General features: G+C 34.2%; 1 protein-coding gene across 1 annotated transcript in view; it reads right to left on the bottom strand.

Annotated features, from left to right (window-relative positions):
• Positions 1–22,309, bottom strand: part of LOC139497637 (mucin-22-like) — a 326,590-nt gene that overhangs the window by 5,461 nt on the left and 298,820 nt on the right. The window contains exon 3 of the mRNA XM_071285886.1: positions 18,144–18,389. Within this exon, the coding sequence (XP_071141987.1) occupies positions 18,144–18,389 (246 nt within the window). The remainder of the gene's footprint in view (positions 1–18,143; positions 18,390–22,309) is intronic.

The raw sequence follows: 22,309 nt of genomic DNA, 5'->3' as shown, positions 1-22,309 counted from the left end.
ACTGTCACATCTTGATATACGACAAAATATTGCGAGAACACAAAGCCGTATTATTTGGGCTATTGAAATTATTTGTTCATTTTGATTTTTCTGTTACAAAATTGTGTCATCTTTTTATATCGCATTGCTGAGATAAAGAGTTAAACATGTGGTCTATGTGTGTTAGAGTGATGTTTACATAATGTTTTTAACAAGCATTTTTAACACTGCCACATTATTTATTTATGTATGTGCCTGTCCTAATTCAGGAGCCTGTAATTCAGTGGTTGTCGTTTGTTTTTGTGTTACATATTTGTTTTTTGTTCATTTTTTATTTAAATAAGGCCGTTAGTTTTCTCGTTTGAATAGTTTTACGTTGTCATATCGGGGCCTTTTATAGCTGACTATGCGGTACGGGCTTTGCTCATTGTTGAAGGCTGTACGGTTGTTATGCCATGATTATTTGCAGTTTATTTTAATAATAACGTTCATTCATTCGTATTTCCCGGCGTATTATCTTCATCCTACAGTCATGCCTTAATTGCAAATGTACCCCATGCAAGCATAGTACAGCATCCAGCTTGCACTTATATAATTTTTTAGTGTAACAAGAAAATATTTCGCTGTGCAATAGGTTAAAGGTACTTATTTTCAGTGAAATAAGTTCGAGCAGAACATTTTCATTAGTGATTCTTGAAAAATAATTTCGTGAAAAACTAATATCACAGGAACTTATTTCACCTTTTTTGAAATTTTAATATTGGAACAAAGCTCATGGAGCTGTGATTTTTGTTCCGGAACTTATTTTACCTTAAGTTAAAAAATTAGTTCCGGAACAAATTTTATAGTGCTGGAACAAATTTTCTGTGATATAAGTTCCGATGGAACATATTTACTATGACATTTGTTCCGACGAAACAAATGTCATGCCGGGACAAATTTTTTATTACAATTACATTCCACGGAGGTTACATTTCGACGATATCGTCATTTATGTCGTTTTTGGCACAGGTAGCACTCCACAGTTAGATGTGTAGTTTCGCATTTTGGCCCCTGTGGATTTTTCAAATATGAGAGCTAGTGTGCAATAAAAATCATTTTTGGATAGCTGAGTATTAAAATAGCCTTTGTATTGGCTTTATATGAACATCAAGGTTATGTAATGTATGTAATATAGGCTGTTTTCTGCATGTCCCTACCATACATTGGTCCGGCAATTATTGTAATGTTTTTTTCCAACTTTTTATCGCACGAACTTTGTGATTGGATTTTACGAAAAAATGAGGCGAAAGACACCCATTTTTTATTTGATCATTAGGAAGATTTATGAAAACAGTTTCTAAAAAGGTATCACTCAAAGACATTGAAATTCTAGTTTGATCCAAATTTTGGGGGGATATGTGACATGTCAACCCCCCTTTTTGCAATATTTTATGGTAAATAAATGCAGAATGTTGCCATGGATACACATATAAGGAATTAATTTTCACTCTTTTAACTTTTGAAAATCAAATCTATGGAATATACTGATTACATACATATGCACATGTACAACACAAACAGTTGGGTTAATGTATTAGAAATCCAGGAATAGGAGATGATAAAACATTTTGTGGCTCATTTTTAATTTTATTTTCTAACTGTGGAGTGCTACCTTATGGCACACCAAAAAGCACAGATATGCACTTTTTAAGATAAAATTTACCACAAATCTTTAGTCTTTTATGTTCTTGTTTTAGTTCTGAAGGTAAAAAATCTGTTAGGAATGCAATTTATGTTTATTTTATTGTTTACTGTCCTTAGCAACCAAATATACACATTTTGACACTTAGACATGTTGCGGTCTCAAATTTGTACTCCATTAGCTTCGCCATTGTAACCAAAGATTGCGCTTTATATGATATCCTCAGAATGTATTGCTTTATATTTTTGAACGCGAATAAGTCAAATAAACATTTTTTGCAGGATTTTATATTATAATTTGACATTAATTAAATTTAATGATGCCAGTACTGCTAGAAATTTATACCCTGCTTGAGAGCTTCTAAACCAAGGTTAGGTATGCTATTTACAGCAAAATTGACCTATAAGTGCTTTCAAATACCTTAAAATTGTACAATTTGTCCTCTTTGAAGGTAATTTTATGATTTTAAATAAGATAATGGGAAAAGTTTTAGAAATTTACCCCAAAAATGAGACAGACTTGAAGTTTTTCACTATGATCCAGCATTTATTTTTAAATCACTTTTTGTCGCGTTTCAACATCAACTGCTAACCTTCATAAAATCTTTATTACTGAACCAATTTTAAAAACTAAGGTACCATTTTCATCGTAACAGCTAGTAGAACACAGAAAATATAATAAAAATTGAAGCAGAAGGGGAAAAATTTCACCTTAAGGTAGCACTCCACAGTTAGATGTGTAGTTTCGCATTTTGGCCCCTGTGGATTTTTCAAATATGAGAGCTAGTGTGCAATAAAAATCATTTTTGGATAGCTGAGTATTAAAATAGCCTATGTATTGGCTTTATATGAACATCAAGGTTATGTAATGTATGTAATATAGGCTGTTTTCTGCATGACAGTCCGTATTTGCATGTCCCTACCATACATTGGTCCGGCAATTATTGTAATGTTTTTTTCCAACTTTTTATCGCACGAACTTTGTGATTGGATTTTACGAAAAAATGAGGCGAAAGACACCCATTTTTTATTTGATCATTAGGAAGATTTATGAAAACAGTTTCTAAAAAGGTATCACTCAAAGGCATTGAAATTCTAGTTTGATCCAAATTTTGGGGGGATATGTGACATGTCAACCCCCCTTTTTGCAATATTTTATGGTAAATAAATGCAGAATGTTGCCATGGATACACATATAAGGAATTAATTTTCACTCTTTTAACTTTTGAAAATCAAATCTATGGAATATACTGATTACATACATATGCACATGTACAACACAAACAGTTGGGTTAATGTATTAAAAATCCAGGAATAGGAGATGATAAAACATTTTGTGGCTCATTTTTAATTTTATTTTCTAACTGTGGAGTGCTACCTTATGGCACACCAAAAAGCACAGAAATGCACTTTTTAAGATAAAATTTACCACAAATCTTTAGTCTTTTATGTTCTTGTTTTAGTTCTGAAGGTAAAAAATCTGTTAGGAATGCAATTTATGTTTATTTTATTGTTTACTGTCCTTAGCAACCAAATATACACATTTTGACACTTAGACATGTTGCGGTCTCAAATTTGTACTCCATTAGCTTCGCCATTGTAACCAAAGATTGCGCTTTATATGATATCCTCAGAATGTATCGCTTTATATTTTTGAACGCGAATAAGTCAAATAAACATTTTTTGCAGGATTTTATATTATAATTTGACATTAATTAAATTTAATGATGCCAGTACTGCTAGAAATTTATACCCTGCTTGAGAGCTTCTAAACCAAGGTTAGGTATGCTATTTACAGCAAAATTGACCTATAAGTGCTTTCGAATACCTTAAAATTGTACAATTTGTCCTCTTTGAAGGTAATTTTATGATTTTAAATAAGATAATGGGAAAAGTTTTAGAAATTTACCCCAAAAATGAGACTGACTTGAAGTTTTTCACTATGATCCAGCATTTATTTTTAAATCACTTTTTGTCGCGTTTTAACATCAACTGCTAACCTTCATAAAATCTTTATTACTGAACCAATTTTAAAAACTAAGGTACCATTTTCATCGTAACAGCTAGTAGAACACAGAAAATATAATAAAAATTGAAGCAGAAGGGGAAAAATTTCACCTTAAGGTAGCACTCCACAGTTAGATGTGTAGTTTCGCATTTTGGCCCCTGTGGATTTTTCAAATATGAGAGCTAGTGTGCAATAAAAATCATTTTTGGATAGCTGAGTATTAAAATAGCCTATGTATTGGCTTTATATGAACATCAAGGTTATGTAATGTATGTAATATAGGCTGTTTTCTGCATGACAGTCCGTATTTGCATGTCCCTACCATACATTGGTCCGGCAATTATTGTAATGTTTTTTTCCAACTTTTTATCGCACGAACTTTGTGATTGGATTTTACGAAAAAATGAGGCGAAAGACACCCATTTTTTATTTGATCATTAGGAAGATTTATGAAAACAGTTTCTAAAAAGGTATCACTCAAAGGCATTGAAATTCTAGTTTGATCCAAATTTTGGGGGGATATGTGACATGTCAACCCCCCTTTTTGCAATATTTTATGGTAAATAAATGCAGAATGTTGCCATGGATACACATATAAGGAATTAATTTTCACTCTTTTAACTTTTGAAAATCAAATCTATGGAATATACTGATTACATACATATGCACATGTACAACACAAACAGTTGGGTTAATGTATTAAAAATCCAGGAATAGGAGATGATAAAACATTTTGTGGCTCATTTTTAATTTTATTTTCTAACTGTGGAGTGCTACCTTATGGCACACCAAAAAGCACAGAAATGCACTTTTTAAGATAAAATTTACCACAAATCTTTAGTCTTTTATGTTCTTGTTTTAGTTCTGAAGGTAAAAAATCTGTTAGGAATGCAATTTATGTTTATTTTATTGTTTACTGTCCTTAGCAACCAAATATACACATTTTGACACTTAGACATGTTGCGGTCTCAAATTTGTACTCCATTAGCTTCGCCATTGTAACCAAAGATTGCGCTTTATATGATATCCTCAGAATGTATCGCTTTATATTTTTGAACGCGAATAAGTCAAATAAACATTTTTTGCAGGATTTTATATTATAATTTGACATTAATTAAATTTAATGATGCCAGTACTGCTAGAAATTTATACCCTGCTTGAGAGCTTCTAAACCAAGGTTAGGTATGCTATTTACAGCAAAATTGACCTATAAGTGCTTTCGAATACCTTAAAATTGTACAATTTGTCCTCTTTGAAGGTAATTTTATGATTTTAAATAAGATAATGGGAAAAGTTTTAGAAATTTACCCCAAAAATGAGACTGACTTGAAGTTTTTCACTATGATCCAGCATTTATTTTTAAATCACTTTTTGTCGCGTTTTAACATCAACTGCTAACCTTCATAAAATCTTTATTACTGAACCAATTTTAAAAACTAAGGTACCATTTTCATCGTAACAGCTAGTAGAACACAGAAAATATAATAAAAATTGAAGCAGAAGGGGAAAAATTTCACCTTAAGGTAGCACTCCACAGTTAGATGTGTAGTTTCGCATTTTGGCCCCTGTGGATTTTTCAAATATGAGAGCTAGTGTGCAATAAAAATCATTTTTGGATAGCTGAGTATTAAAATAGCCTATGTATTGGCTTTATATGAACATCAAGGTTATGTAATGTATGTAATATAGGCTGTTTTCTGCATGACAGTCCGTATTTGCATGTCCCTACCATACATTGGTCCGGCAATTATTGTAATGTTTTTTTCCAACTTTTTATCGCACGAACTTTGTGATTGGATTTTACGAAAAAATGAGGCGAAAGACACCCATTTTTTATTTGATCATTAGGAAGATTTATGAAAACAGTTTCTAAAAAGGTATCACTCAAAGGCATTGAAATTCTAGTTTGATCCAAATTTTGGGGGGATATGTGACATGTCAACCCCCCTTTTTGCAATATTTTATGGTAAATAAATGCAGAATGTTGCCATGGATACACATATAAGGAATTAATTTTCACTCTTTTAACTTTTGAAAATCAAATCTATGGAATATACTGATTACATACATATGCACATGTACAACACAAACAGTTGGGTTAATGTATTAGAAATCCAGGAATAGGAGATGATAAAACATTTTGTGGCTCATTTTTAATTTTATTTTCTAACTGTGGAGTGCTACCACAACCTTTTTTATCTTTTTGTGGTCGATGCTGTTCAACTTTGTACTCGTTTCGGCTTTCAAACTTTTGTATCTGTGCGTCACACATAGGTCTTGTGTGGACAAAATACACTTCTGGCGTATTTAAATTTTGAACTTGTTGCCTTTTGTTGGCTGTTGTTCGTGTGATTCTTTGTCAATTGTGTTCTCCAATTTATTTATATTGTAGTCCTGTGTTGTCATTTTGATGTTATATTTCACATGGCCATAACAGTGCGAGGTTTTGCATGCCACAAAACCAGGTTCAACCCACCATTTTTTCCTTTAAAAATGCCCTGTACCAAGTCAGGAATATGGTCATTGTTATATTATAGTTCGTTTCTGTGTGTATTACATTATAACGTTGTGTCGTTTGTTTTCTCTTATTTTTTTAGTGTTAATTACACCTTATATAAGAATACCAGCTTTTGATTGGCTGATAGCCAGTGTATTTTTCGCATATTCTAACATTTCTTCCTCATTTCAAACGAATCTGACTGTTTTTCATCACTGCCGGTGAATATGCCTCAAATACCATGGTATTTGCCATTTTGGATATTCCTTTTTTACCCTCGCGAGCATTTTCCCGCCATTTTTTTCGGATATGACGTTACATAAAGACAGCGCGAACGTGTATAAGTACATGTATAGTTCCCGCGGTATATTTTATGATAGTACTTGTCCTCAAATAAATATTTCCTTTTCCTAGTACAGAGAGTTTAAATTAAAATTCATTCGGTGTAATTAAACAGATATATCATGTTATGGAGGGGTATTTGAAAAAAATACAAGTCTTGGGACAAAATTTCCCTTGCCTAGCGGCTCGGGAAATTTAAGTCCCTCGACTTGTATTTTTCGCAAATACCCCTCCATAACATGATATATCTGTTCAAAATTCACATTGCGATAAGACGTTTACGGTACTTGTCTATCCCAAATTCATGTATTTGGTTTTGATGTTATATATATATTGTAACGTTTTAGCGTTTACGCTGTTCCTCCCTTTTCTTAACTCTACCGTTCTTTAACAGGTCATGTTCAGTTTTAGTCACCAAGTTTTCTTTTTAATGATATTCATATATATATAATCATATGCATAGAAACTGTTTAAAAACAGATAACCTTCTAGTAATTATGGACGTCAAATGTAACGTAAAAGTCAAAGCATGCTCTTACCTGTTTTGTATCTTTCTGATTATTTCCGTGATTTGAAACGTCATTGTTAAGATGATTTTACATGTAACATTATCTCCATATCATGCACATTTATCATTACTTCGTAGGGATACCTGGTCAATCAATTTTGTACGATTGTTTACATTGAAAGGTCAACTTTGTCATTCCAGTACAATTGCCGTAAATCAAGTATCGATTGTCGTTAAACGTGTCAAAGACGTAACGTTTCGAGTCTTTTAGAGTCGAAACGTCATTTTCTAGTCGAAATTTAGGTATAAAAGAGCGTGCGTTTTGCATTGTTTCAGTTGTGGTTCAACTAGGCATAAGGCAACAGCTAGCCAAAAGCCTACTTCTAACTGTTATAATAAAGCAACTTTAGGAGTCTTTCTGACCTTTTCCATTATAAAAACAACGTGATAAATTTCAAGGTTAGCTTATTTAAAAGGCTTTTTCGAGTCATTAAAGTCAATATTCTGACTCAATTTCTGTTGACGTAATATACTTAACGACTCGTTACCAGAGTCTTTAATTTAATTATAAAATAAAAGACACTATTCAATTTTAAAGAACTATTAACGGTCTACGTGACCTTCCGGCATATTCACACAATACTTCCATACATATTTTTGGTATAAAAGTTTATGCTTTCTAATCCGATTTCTATACGAAAACGTGTAATTTAGGTATCCAATAGCAAATAGCTATACAGATCTATTGAAAAGGTCTCTATTGTTTCTCTATACGCGTTCGATTATTACATAGTTTAGGAACACATCATACTTAATTGTAATTCCGCCGATTTTCTAAGTTAGGATATAATAGTTCAAAGCTAGTCATTTTTTTATTATATTGTTAAGTATTGATTTTATTTGTATTGTTTGACCAGGAACATCCCTACGATTTGCTTGCTTAATCTTGGTGACTATTAAAATATTAAGTAATCAGTTACATTTGTTGAAGTTAATAACATAATATCTTATAACATCATAAAATATTTGTCTCATAAATTAAATAATTAACTTCAATTGGTATTACTAATTTTAGCCAAAATATGTCAACATCGGAACTGAGTCCGTTGAGCACTGCCCGAATGTAAAAACAGTGTTCAGGGATCCAGTCCTGTAACTCAGTTACACTCCTCCCCGCTATTACAAAAGAGTAGCATATACACAAGAGGTTCTTCTTCCGAGTCTATTACATTTCGAAAGTTGCAGATTTCACACGAGGCGGACACGTTACAAATTGGTGGCAGCGGTGGGATATTCCACTTTTAATTGGTGGAGAAAAACAAGTCCAGAACTGTGAAATGGCAACTGGAGGATTACCAAGACGACTCAATTTTATGGAAAAGGAGGAACCAAGCAGTAGAAAAACACCAGATGCCCAGGGACCACAGCTCCCCGCATCAACAATGGACCTGACCATGGATAATATGGTAGACGTAACACCTTCAGGAGAAGTCCAGATGCGGGTGACAAAAGGAGTTTACAGACAAGACGAGTCACTAAATGGAGACCAACCCATAGAAATGGCGAGATGTAGAACTCAGAAAGAAAAAGACTCAAATGACGCAAAAATAACTGACGAGGAACAACTATTACAAGACTTAGAAAAACACAAGGAAGCTGAGCGAGACATTTTGAAAAAGCTAAGAGGTTTTAAAACTAAAGACGAAAAAAGGTTTTCCCATGGAAGGGGGGATAGCTCAAATGAGGAATACCCTGGGCTGCGATTCCCTAACACTGAAAGGGGAAGGTTGCAGCAGGATGATCCCCGGAGGTCTGAGAGACCCGTGCAACGGCCATGCATTGATAACTTTCCATGGAAGGCATCCTTTCCTGGTAATGATTGTACTGGAGACGAGACTACACGAGAGGCAAATGTAGCTCCCTTCAGGCCAGGGGAGGATTGCAGGATATCTGTTGATAACAGAAACAGGTGTGTAGACACCAATACTCCTATAGCAAATACGTATATGAATAGGGTCGTTGACTCAGCTGACCAAGGATATGACTCAAGTAGAAACTTAAATAGAAACAATTTTGACGTTAGGTTAAACACAATAAACCCAGTAACAAAGTCGCAAGTAAATGACCAAGACAATGTTAAAGCTAAGAGACCCCCTTTGTACGATGGGATATCAAGTTGGCAAGACCATCTTGTCCAGTTTGAGATGATAGCTTTAAAAAACAATTGGTCTGAATCAACTAAAGCTTATGAGCTTGCAACAAGTTTAAAAGGTGACGCTCGGGGAATAGTAACTGACTTAGAGCCAGAAATGAGACTCGATTACAAATATCTAGTGGCAGAGCTTACGTCAAGATTTGAGCCAGCCAATCAAGCTAACATGTATAAAGCCCAAATGAATTCCTTGTTTAGGAAACAAGGACAAACACTTCCGGAACTAGCCCAAGAAATAAAACGTATTACACTCTTAGCATACCCAACAGCTCCTATTGACATAAGGGACCAGTTAGCTAAAGACTGTTTCATACGAGCAGTAAATGACACTAAAATTCAACTTACACTTTTTAATAGGGAACCTAAAACAATTGGCGATTGTGTAAGGGTTGGTGTAGAGTACGAAGCATTTGTTGTTGATCAAAAGAGACTTACTAACACAAAACCAGCAATTCGAATGCAACATGATACCCCATTTGAACAAATAGACGACGAAGATAACATTTTAGGACAGATCGCAAAAATGAGTCACCAATTAGATGACATGGCTAAATTTCAAAAGTCTAATGACTACTCTGGTGTTACCTGCTTCTATTGTGGCATTAAAGGTCATATGAAAAAAACTTGTCGTAAATACCAAAATGATAGACAAAATAATACTGTACAGTATCGCTCATCACCCAACACACAGCAAAGGTTTAATTATGGTTCACAATATACACAGGGTACCCAGACTGATAGACAGGGAAACTAGAAAATGCTGGTGAAGCGGACCAGTCACCAGCATTACATTTGGATGTTAGGTCTAATATTTACCAATTTAATGAAAATAAACAAGACAGTCTTTTTATAAAATGTTTTATTTCAAATATTAACATAAACTGTTTGGTTGATACAGGAGCAACACTCTGTATTATACATCCTAGAAAATTTGATGCTTTTCCTCCTGAAGTAAAATCATTGTTAAAGATAAACAAAAGAAAACTTTGCATGGCAAATGGTGACAGTATCCCAACATTAGGAACAATTGACTTACCTGTGCAGATTGGGGGAAGTTCAATAACACAAAAATTTACTGTAGCAGAAATTGATGCACCAGCTGTACTGGGGTATGACTTTTTACATAAAAATAAATGTAACCTTGATTTAGGCTTTGGAATATTAACCATAAATGGAATCAAAATAAATTGCATGAAGTTGAGTCAAATGCCTTCAGTTTTTAAGGTTTCCATAAATGAAAAAATGACCATTCCTGCCCATACTGAAATGATTGTCAATGCAACTATTCAAGGTGACTCATCACACATCATGGACGCAATTGTCGAACCAGTAATGTCAAATCATACTAGTAATCTCCTGATTGCTAAGGCTTTAGTTGACCCAAGTCAAGGTCATGTCCCTTTGAGGATAGCAAACTTGACAGATGAAGTACAAACGGTATTTAAGTCAACTTGTACGGCTGTTTGTGAGTCAGTTGACATGACTCAAAGATATGAAGATACTTTTAAAGTATCACAGATGATAACTAAAGAAAACTCAGAAGATATTCCTTTGTATTTACAAGATATGTTTGAGAGAAGTAGTTCCAATCTTTCAGAGTCTCAGGTTGATGAGTTGAAACAAGTACTTGTACGGCTTAAAGGTACATTTTCAAAAACAAAAGATGACTTGGGTAGAGCAACAGCCATTAGACATAAGATAAACACAGGCACGGCTACTCCAGTTAAATTACAACCCCGAAGATTACCTTTTCATAAAAGAGAGGAAGCCGACAAGGAGGTACAACGACTCCTTGATTGTGGCATAATAGAACCATCTAAAAGTCCTTGGTCGACAAGTCTCGTTCTTGTGAAAAAGAAAGACTTTCTACGAGAATATGCACAGATTTCAGAATCTTAAAAATTCTAAGACAATCAAGGATTCATACCCACTTCCAAGAATAGACGATTCCCTAGATGCATTGAGGGGCTCTAAATGGTTTTCTGTGCTAGACTTATCGAGTGGATATTTCCAAGTCGAAATGGACCCCCAGGACAAAGAGAAAACTGCTTTCTCAACTTCTAAAGGTCTTTTCCATTTCAATGTCATGGCCATGGGTCTATGTAATGGGGTAGCCACATTCCAGAGACTAATGGAGTACGTACTAGCAGGGTTAAACTGGGAGACTTGTTTGATTTACATAGATGACATAATTATATTTGCTGATTCCTTCGAATCGCATTTAAAGAGACTTGATGAAGTTTTAGGTAGAATAGCCACTAATGGTTTAAAAGTGGCTCCCAAAAAATGCCACTTATTTCAAAAAAGGGTTTCTTTTCTGGGTCATATAGTTTCGGAAGAAGGCATTTCAACAGACACTGAAAAGATCGAAACAGTTAAATCTTGGCCATCTCCCAAAAACATTAAAGAAGTAAGAAGTTTCTTGGGAACATGTTCCTATTACAGACGGTTCATTAAAGACTTCGCCACTATAGCAAAGCCATTGCACAAACTGACAGAGAAAAACGTTCAGTATGATTGGACTGAAACTTGTGAAAATGCTTTTCAGGAACTAAAAAACGCTCTTACAACTTCACCACTTCTGGGTTATCCCGACATGAAAAAACCTTTCATTTTAGACACGGACGCTAGTGGGTATGGTCTTGGTGCTGTATTGTCCCAAACAGTTAATGGGAAAGAAAGTGTCATAGCTTATTATAGTCGATCGCTGAGTAAGCCTGAGAGACAATACTGTGTGACAAGGAGAGAACTCCTTGCAATTGTTTCTGCGATAAGAAATTTTCACCATTATTTATATGGCAGTCCATTTTTAGTTCGCACAGACCATGGTGCTTTAAATTGGTTATTAAGGTTCAAAAATCCAGAAGGTCAAATGGCCCGATGGTTAGAAGTTCTAAATACGTATAACTTTGAGGTTCAACATAGACCTGGGCGGCTTCATGGGAATGCTGATGGGCTATCACGCAGACCGTGCTACCCATGTAGCCACTGCAATAAACAAGACCAAAAAGAATTTACTAATACTGAATTGGAAGGGTGCATTAGAATGGCAAAGACAAATGACGATACAGAGGACCAAAATACTGAAGATGAGACGCTATGGATTCAACAAAAGACAACTGATGAAATAATACAGGCACAAAAATCTGACGAAATCCTGGGTAAATTATATCAGATGAAAACCGAGTCGAAAGATAAACCAAAATGGGGGGACATAGCAATACAAAACCCAATAATCAAACGGTACTGGTCTCAATGGGACCGTATTGTTTTTGAGAATGGTGTTTTAAACAGGCAATGGCTTGACACAATTACTAATGTGACAGTAAACCAGTTACTGGTTCCCAGTTGTTGGACAAAAGATATCTTACAATTATTACACGATAATCCAACGTCAGGACATTTAGGCATACATAAAACGGTTGCTCGTGTCCGGAGAAGATTTTATTGGGTGGATTTCAAAACAGACATTTTAAAGTGGATACAGCAATGTACCATGTGCACTTCTAGAAAACAGCCTCCGAGAAGGGCCAAGAGTAAAATGAAGCAATATCAGGTTGGGGCACCAATGGAACGCGTGGCTCTAGATATAATAGGGCCATTTCCATTATCGAAGAAGGGCAATAAATATGCCTTGATAGTATCAGACTACTTCACCAGATGGGCTGAAGGGTATCCCATGCCTGATATGGAGACCAAAACTATTATAGATAACTTTGCAAATAACTTTGTGTGTAGATTTGGTGTTCTCAGACAAATCCACACAGGCCAGGGACGACAATTTGAGTCGGCATTATTTAAGGAATTATGTACTCGACTCTGTATCGATAAAACTAGAACCACTCCTTACCGCCCTCAAAGTGACGGGCTTGTAGAGCGACTCAATCGCAGTTTGGAAGAAATACTTAGTAAATATGTCTGTTCCAATCAAAAGGACTGGGACGAACAGTTACCGTGGGCTTTCATGGCCTACCGGTCATCAGTACACGAGTCAACAAAATTTTCACCCTGTAAACTGATGCTTGGTCGAGAGATTGAACTCCCCATCGACTTAATTTATGGCCCCCATCCCCAACAGGAAGAATTTATCGATGAAACCCAAGTCGTTAATGAACATATGATTCAAATAACGCAGAACATGTGGAAAGTACATGAGAAAGCAAGACGAAATATGGTGAATGCCAGTGAAAATCAGAAAAAACAATATGATATTAAGAGCTATCAACATTCATACCAGAAAGGGAATGTAGTGTGGTTGTATACCCCTACTCGGGTCAAAAACATTAGTCCTAAACTTCAAAGAAAATGGGATGGCCCATACTTTATAGTAACTGTTCTGTCTGATGTGACCTACCAAATTCAGAAGAATCCATCTTCAAGGTCACAGGTTGTTCATCACGACCGTTTAAAACCGTATTACGGTGAAGTAAATAACTGGGTTATTTAAAACAAATCAGGGACAAAAATATATAAATAATCAAAGCACTGAGCATACTGTTGCCTGGAAGACATAAAAAGCTCAAACTAAATTCATAGCCCTTTTTAGTTCTATTTTCAATAAAAATGTTCTTATCATAATATCATATTATATTGATATTTATAATGTATAACAATATTAGTGTACATAACACACTTGGTATAATGAAAACTGGTACTTAGATGTGAACTGCAGCATATACTTTGTACCCAGAATCTATTTATTTGACAATATGAAGATAATTTATGAAGTAATCATTAAATGGTATAGAAAAGCTCTAGAGGCAATGAGTTGCATCTGTGTCCTAGTTTTGCCTCGCTGGAGTGCACAGGGAGATGAGTAATAAATGCCCTATGTGACTTAATATACAACAGGTCGGATGATTACTGCATACCGTTGGATATTTCATAAACTAACCAGATGTACCTAAAACAAAGATAAAATAAAATTCAACTTAAATAATTAAAAACACAAGCAAGCAAGATGGGATCCTCCTGGTCAAAGGTTTTTACATTGTATTTTCATTTCCTATTCTAAAGATAAAATGTTCTTTATTTAGATGATGTTTACGTGCAGGCACTGTGGTGCTGAATATTTGTCTCGGGAGAAGATGATGAGGCATGTCAGGAATAAGCATTCTAAAACCATTGTCGAATGTAACTACTGCTCCTATAAGGTTTCAAGCAGCCTGGCCTTCAGGATGAGAGAACATGAGAGGTCAAAACATGCAGAGCAAGTAAAAGCAGCAGAAAAGAAAACAAAGTACAACAATGAAAAGCCGAGGTCTAACCCAACATTTGTCATCCCGGTTTCACCAATGAAGAGGGTGCCATTGATCCAGAAATTTGAAAAGTCCCCAGAGAAGTGTAATAGTATGATGAACTTTTCTCCAATAAAGTCCCCTGTCCCTATCACATTGGGTTATGACGATGAAAACTTACCGCAGCTTCCCGAGAATTTGATGGCACTTTTTGAATCGCCGGTCAGACCAATTTCCCCTTTACCAACTACTCCCAAGAAAAGAAAGACAGAAACTCCTAAGTCTACCGAAAACGCCAAAAGCAAGAAAGAAGAAGAAAAGTTGGAAGAAAGAAATAGACATCTTGTTCTACCAAAAAAAGATGACTTAAAGGATGAAAAGACTAGATTTATGGCACCACCCTCTTTATATCAAACCTCTGAGGATGCTGCCAGGGTTTTATGTATTCGTGAGAAGGCAAGAAGAAGCAGCCAAATGTATTCTGGATCTGTCATCCCTGATGGCATAGGGGGTGTGAAGAAGGTAGAAAAGGCAATTCTGCCTGATGGAACCATATATGAACTTAGTGCCTATTGGATGCCCGATCCTGCTTGTTCGAAAAGCTTCAGGCTGCCTTCACCACCTATTGAAGAAAAACCATTGCCAATATATGTGGCAGAGCCGGTAAAAGATGTGGCAGAGAATGAAGAGTATACAGAGACGACAGTGGTAGTGATAGAAGGAAGCGACACAGAAGAGGAAACAACCGAAGAAGATGTCATCCAGGTGCCCGAAACATCAGAGAAAGAGACACAAACAGAAACTACCATGAAGGACATGTCAACACAGAGTGGAGAGATGAAGATTATGTTTGAGTTAGTTTAACCGGAAGATAGACATTAGGGGTTGGGGGGTGGATTTTAACCAGAGATGAAGTAGAGACATTCAGGATTTCAGATAATAGAATGGACATTTGAAAATTATTATTGTTAGTTGTATTTTATATTTGACATATGTACTTATATCATGTTTTTATTGTGTTTAAAAATGTTTATCATGTTTGATCATTCCCTGTCCGGGACGGACAGTTTTTTAGAGAAGGGGGCAATGTAACGTTTTAGCGTTTTCGCTGTTCCCCCCTTTTCTTAACTCTACCGTTCTTTAACAGGTCATGTTCAGTTTTAGTCACCAAGTTTTCTTTTTAATGATATTCATATATATATAATCATATGCATAGAAACTGTTTAAAAACAGATAACCTTCTAGTAATTATGGACGTCAAATGTAACGTAAAAGTCAAAGCATGCTCTTACCTGTTTTGTATCTTTCTGATTATTTCCGTGATTTGAAACGTCATTGTTAAGATGATTTTACATGTAACATTATCTCCATATCATGCACATTTATCATTACTTCGTAGGGATACCTGGTCAATCAATTTTGTACGATTGTTTACATTGAAAGGTCAACTTTGTCATTCCAGTACAATTGCCGTAAATCAAGTATCGATTGTCGTTAAACGTGTCAAAGACGTAACGTTTCGAGTCTTTTAGAGTCGAAACGTCATTTTCTAGTCGAAATTTAGGTATAAAAGAGCGTGCGTTTTGCATTGTTTCAGTTGTGGTTCAACTGGGCATAAGGCAACAGCTAGCCAAAAGCCTACTTCTAACTGCTATAATAAAGCAACTTTAGGAGTCTTTCTGACCTTTTCCATTATAAAAACAACGTGATAAATTTCAAGGTTAGCTTATTTAAAAGGCTTTTTCGAGTCATTAAAGTCAATATTCTGACTCAATTTCTGTTGACGTAATATACTTAACGACTCGTTACCAGAGTCTTTAATTTAATTATAAAATAAAAGACACTATTCAATTTTAAAGAACTATTAACGGTCTACGTGACCTTCCGGCATATTCACACAATACTTCCATACATATTTTTGGTATAAAAGTTTATGCTTTCTAATCCGATTTCTATACGAAAAGGTATTCAGAGAAACGTGTAATTTAGGTATCCAATAGCAAATAGCTATACAGATCTATTGAAAAGGTCTCTATTGTTTCTCTATACGCGTTCGATTATTACATAGTTTAGGAACACATCATACTTAATTGTAATTCCGCCGATTTTCTAAGTTAGGATATAATAGTTCAAAGCTAGTCATTTTTTTATTATATTGTTAAGTATTGATTTTATTTGTATTGTTTGACCAGGAACATCCCTACGATTTGCTTGCTTAATCTTGGTGACTATTAAAATATTAAGTAATCAGTTACATTTGTTGAAGTTAATAACATAATATCTTATAACATCATAAAATATTTGTCTCATAAATTAAATAATTAACTTCAATTGGTATTACTAATTTTAGCCAAAATATGTCAACATCGGAACTGAGTCCGTTGAGCACTGCCCGAATGTAAAAACAGTGTTCAGGGATCCAGTCCTGTAACTCAGTTACACTCCTCCCCGCTATTACAAAAGAGTAGCATATACACAAGAGGTTCTTCTTCCGAGTCTATTACATTTCGAAAGTTGCAGATTTCACACGAGGCGGACACGTTACAATATGTTATATTTGTTATTCTCGTGGGATTTTGTCTATGTGTGTTACATTTTAGTGTTATGTCGTTGTTCTCCTCTTATATTTAATGCGTTTCCCTCGGTTTTAGTTTGTTATCCCGATTTTGTTTTTTGTCCATGGATTTATGAGTTTTGAACAGCGGTATACTACTGTTGCCTTTTTTATAAACCATAAAATGTATATCTAAAGATCGAAGTTGTACTAAAATTTAATGTTGACACCGATATCGATCCGTTGAATGTGGCATTTATTTTCAAAATTTATGTTTTTTTGAGAATTGGCCATTCCACGGAGATTACATGCTTAACAAGTCTCTACAGTTTTCAACTTTGCTTCCTTTTATCAGACTGATGTAACTTAGAATAAATGACCATAGTTATAAAGCAAATTATTTAGGGTAACCTTATGATCAAATTTAACTCATATTACACTCTATAGTGTACTAAATATTTTGTCCTGCTTGGTTTTTTATCCATCAACGGAAATTTCAGCTTTTCGAAGAAAACATTATGGACGGCCGGTACGATCACAATCGTTGTTCAATATGTACTAAACTTTATAAAAATTAAAAATATAGATAATAAAGAAATCTAAAATTCTCAGATATAACTATAACAAGCTAATGGTATATAACTGGAAGTCGTTAGGTTTGCTTTCTTACGGTGGGACAAAATAACAGAACCAGTGTATAACGACTTATGATGTAAGCATTGCCATGTTGCGATTATTTTAGCGCAAAAGGGACAGAGAGATAAACGGGGAAGAGAGGAAATAACACAAGACGAAGTAAATCAGAAACATCGAGGTATAAATTGTTGTTATTGCATCAAACGCTAACCTTGAATACGTTTTAACTTGGGGATATGTACAATGTATTACACTTGCAGGTGATACTAGAATGTTGTTTCAATGAAAATGAAGTTTTTTATGGTCAAAATGATCGACATCAAAATAATCTCATTTATCGTAAAAAGAACCAATTCTCAATCGACCCTCATTAAAATTTCTTTACAGAGGACAAGATATGAAACAGACTAATCTGGATTCGTTTTTGTATTCTATCTTTCGATTTAATGAATAATATTCGATCAACATAGCCCTATATGTGTAGTACCTCCAAGAATTGTCCAGTTCTTTTGTTGTGACGAAATTGTCGTCGCTTCTGTTGTTAGTATTGTAGTTTTTCCTGTTGAGGTAGAGGCTTCTTTCGTTGCCTTGCTGGTAATTCTATTTGTGACGGTCGATGTGTCACCAATCTCTGTAGAAGATGTTGTTGTCTGTTTTGTGGTTGACATATCTGATTCATGTGTCCCGTCAGTTGTTCCGGATTCTACAGCGACCGCTGTTGTTGTAGACACGTCTATAAAAGTGATATTTATTCTATATGTTATTACTAGTTTCTGTCCAAATTACTCATGTTACTTACATAGAAAATGAAGATGCAACTATTGCTGTAACAAATATAAAAAAATAAAGCGATTTGTATAATTGCCTATAAAACAAATATCCACCAGATATCAAATAAAGTAAATATAGACAATTAAAGGCAACCGTATGGCCCTCAACAATGAAAAATTCTATACCGAATAGTCGGTCAATTTGATTCAATACTTCATTATAAATTCAATTTGATAAGCGTATTGGCTTCACGATATTTTTTCATCCTTCCATCTTTCGGAATGCACTATTTGCATTGTTATTCCTAACTTGTCAATACCATTACAATAATGTATGGTCAATTTACACTTTATTTGTTTCATTAACAGAACAAAAATGAAAGGGTGATGAAATCGACTAAAATACTGTATTGTTAGATAACTATTATTATCTTAATTTTTATCTTAATCTATCATAGTAAAAGTGATATTTTGTGCCGACTTTTAACGGGAGTTTTTTAACTGTCACATCTTGATATACGACGAAATATTGCGAGAACACAAAGCCGTATTATTTGGGCTATTGAAATTATTTGGTCATTTTGATTTTTCTGTTACAAAATTGTGTCATCTTTTCATATCGCATTGCTGAGATAAAGAGTTAAACATGTGGTCTATGTCTGTATAGAGTGATGTTTATATAATGTTTTAACAAGCATTTTTAACACCGCCACATTATTTATTTATGTATGTGCCTGTCCCAATTCAGGAGCCTGTAATTCGGTGGTTGTCGTTTGTTTTTGTGTTACATATTTGTTTTTTGTTCATTTTTTATTTAAATAAGGCCGTTAGTTTTCTCGTTTGATTTGTTTTACATTGTCATATCGGGGCCTTTTATAGCTGACTATGCGGTACGGGCTTTGTTCATTGTTGAAGGCTGTACGGTTGTTGTGCCACGATTATTTGCAGTTTATTAATAATAACGTTCATTCATTCGTATTTCCCGGCGTATATTTTCCGCGAAACTAGGTCATACATGTTTTCACTTTTTGTACACTTGCTTGTTATGCGGAATGATTTTCTATAGTTACAACATAATTACCTTATTCAGAAGTTATTAATGCATCCTATTTAATCGATATTTATCCTTTTATAATGTTAGATTTATCCCAAATCGAACTTGTCAACTTTATGGCCATTTTGGTTACTTTCATATTGTGTACACACGTACTATTTTTAGGTTTATTGATTAACTTGATCTTTTAAACGTTTGAAGAAAAGTATAGTCAGTTTCAAATTAGACCCCAGACCGATCAGCTGTTTTTAGTAAATGACCTAGATTTTACTATTCATGTATATTCACTATTGTAGCACACACACAGTGGCGGATTTACCGGGGGGCACAGGGGGCATGTGCCCCCCCCCCCCCCTCCAGTACTGGTCACCAAAAAAAATGTTTAACATAATTTTATTGCTACTGAATCTTCTTTTTAAATATCTAGAGCGGAAATGAATCACAGCTTGATTTGACTTCTTATACTGGCCGTTAATTAATGCCAGCGTCCACATGCGTGATTTATGACAACTTATCGATGGGTGTGTAAATATTGACACCTTTGTGTGTTTTTAATTTCTCTTTGCAAGCTTAAATTATGGAAAATACATTTACATGTTGATTGGAATAGTACGATTTTTTATTGGTTTATAATACAATACAGATTAAAATCGATTACCAGGTGAAACTTCTGATCTGTGAATAGGTACAAATTATATGTTTATGTCGATAATGTTGGTATACATCTATATTTAGGTTCTTAGTTTCTCTCCATTCCAAAATGCAGTACTCACTTTACCATTTTATTTAGAATTTATGTTTTTTCTCTCTTCAAAACGGTCTTTTTGTGAATTTATTCAGCAACAAATCAAAAATTAATCATTTATTATTTAATACCATACACGTTTATTATTTAAATGGAATGGAATGTCATATTTACTTCCCTCTTATTTTCAAGGGAAATCAACAATTTGTCAAACCCCCTTTTTTTCACCGGTCTAGGAAAAACATGATGAATTGACATTTTCTTATAAAAAAATCATTAATAAAATGCTAAATTATTTTATTTTCCTAAGATCTATTTTGTAGCTGAATCTGGGACTTAATCATTTCTTTAAATGCCCGAGCATACAGTTATATTTGTTTATTCTTATTGTTTCAATTGCCATGTACATGTATGAGGCTAAAAAAGGTCACCATTTGTAAGGATATGAAGGTGTTTTACAGATATTAGAATAATGTACAAAAAAGTAAGTCTGGAAGCAAGGCCAAAAAAATATAGAGGTGATGAAGAAAATATTGATTGATTGTATAATTTGTATGTTGTTTAACGTCCAGTGGCAAATATTTGATGCATGTTGAGGACAAATATAATTACAGATCAATTGGCAGGAAAAGAAAGTACAAAGTGAAATAGTAAAAACAATAAAAAAAAATCTAGAAATATATAGAGATATAGAAACGATGATCTGACCCTCCCCCCTTTTAAAAAACAACAACCAAAAAACAAAAAACACTCACACTCGCATATACCGTATATACATCTCTAAAAAATCAAAAATTTTGGTTTCATGGTGCCCCCCCAAACATCAAGGTTCTGGATCCGCCCCTGACACTGCAATTCTATTTAGATATATTGTAATTGATTCATAATTATTATTTACGATATTAGCTTTTAATAAAGCTGCTTTTATTTAATTCCAACAAATCTTATTCTTGATTATTCAAAGTTTGGACTTCAAAACAGTTTTATTCCTTGGACTTTAAAATATATATTTGTATAATATCTGCCAACCTTTTACAATAACGGTTGGCGCTTCAACGGTGACCTATAGTTGTTAATGACTGTGCCATTTTGGTCTCTTGTGGACAGTTGTCTCATTGGCAATCATACCACACCTTCTTTTTTTATATATATATATATATATATGGCATATAAATATATCATTTTGGGTCTTGAAGTTCTGGAAGGTTTGACTTTTAAAAAAGGTCGACATTGGTTTTTATTTGCATTTTTACACTGTCTTTGTTGTACATTTCTTTTTATTTGTGACGATTACAGTTTCGTTAGAGGTGCGCATCGAAAGTGGAATTATTCTAAAACATACTAAAATTGACGAATGCAAAAGAAGATCAGTTTTTGTAAAACATAATAAAAAAAATGGTTTCACGTATAGTTTTGCATTTGGAATGACACAACTTTGTATTGAATTAATACTCCTGTAAATAAAGGAAACAGTAGTATACCGCTGTTCGAAATTCATAAGTCGATTGAGAAAAAAAAACAAATCCGGGTTACAAACTACACAGTGTAGATACTATTCTGTACGCTATCCGGAAGTCGCGATTTTCGAAGCGATGATTTCCAACCGGCTAACAGGACGGTTTTGCCTACGGTAACTTTTCTCATCATTTGTTTACTCCTATATCTACAAAGTGCTTTGAACATCTTCAAGGTATATATAGCATCATAAATATGAGTTACTGTAACAAAAACATGCATTAGAATATACAACGTGTGCATCACATCAAATTGGTAGAAAAAAGTGAAATCGATGGACAATTTTGCTTTTGTAGTACAAAGCAAATAATCTTTTATTGCAAATATTTGCATCAGTTTACAGTTAAATATATACTATTTCAATATTCTTTTCGTATTTAAGTAAAATATTCGTTTTTCCCATAAAAAATTATGTTTTCCTTGAGGATCCCAAAATAAATTACTGTACGATCAGTCTAGAACTGACTGTATTCTAGAAGCGATTTCAGATTTTTTGACTGTATGACCAGTCGTGATTTTGAAGAAAAAACAACAGCAATGTGAAGGTATATACGTGTATATGTGATATT

Source organism: Mytilus edulis, chromosome 1 (genome assembly GCF_963676685.1).
Source record: "Mytilus edulis chromosome 1, xbMytEdul2.2, whole genome shotgun sequence".
Taxonomy (NCBI): Eukaryota; Metazoa; Mollusca; class Bivalvia; order Mytilida; family Mytilidae; genus Mytilus; species Mytilus edulis.
This window is presented reverse-complemented; position numbering and strand designations above follow the sequence as displayed.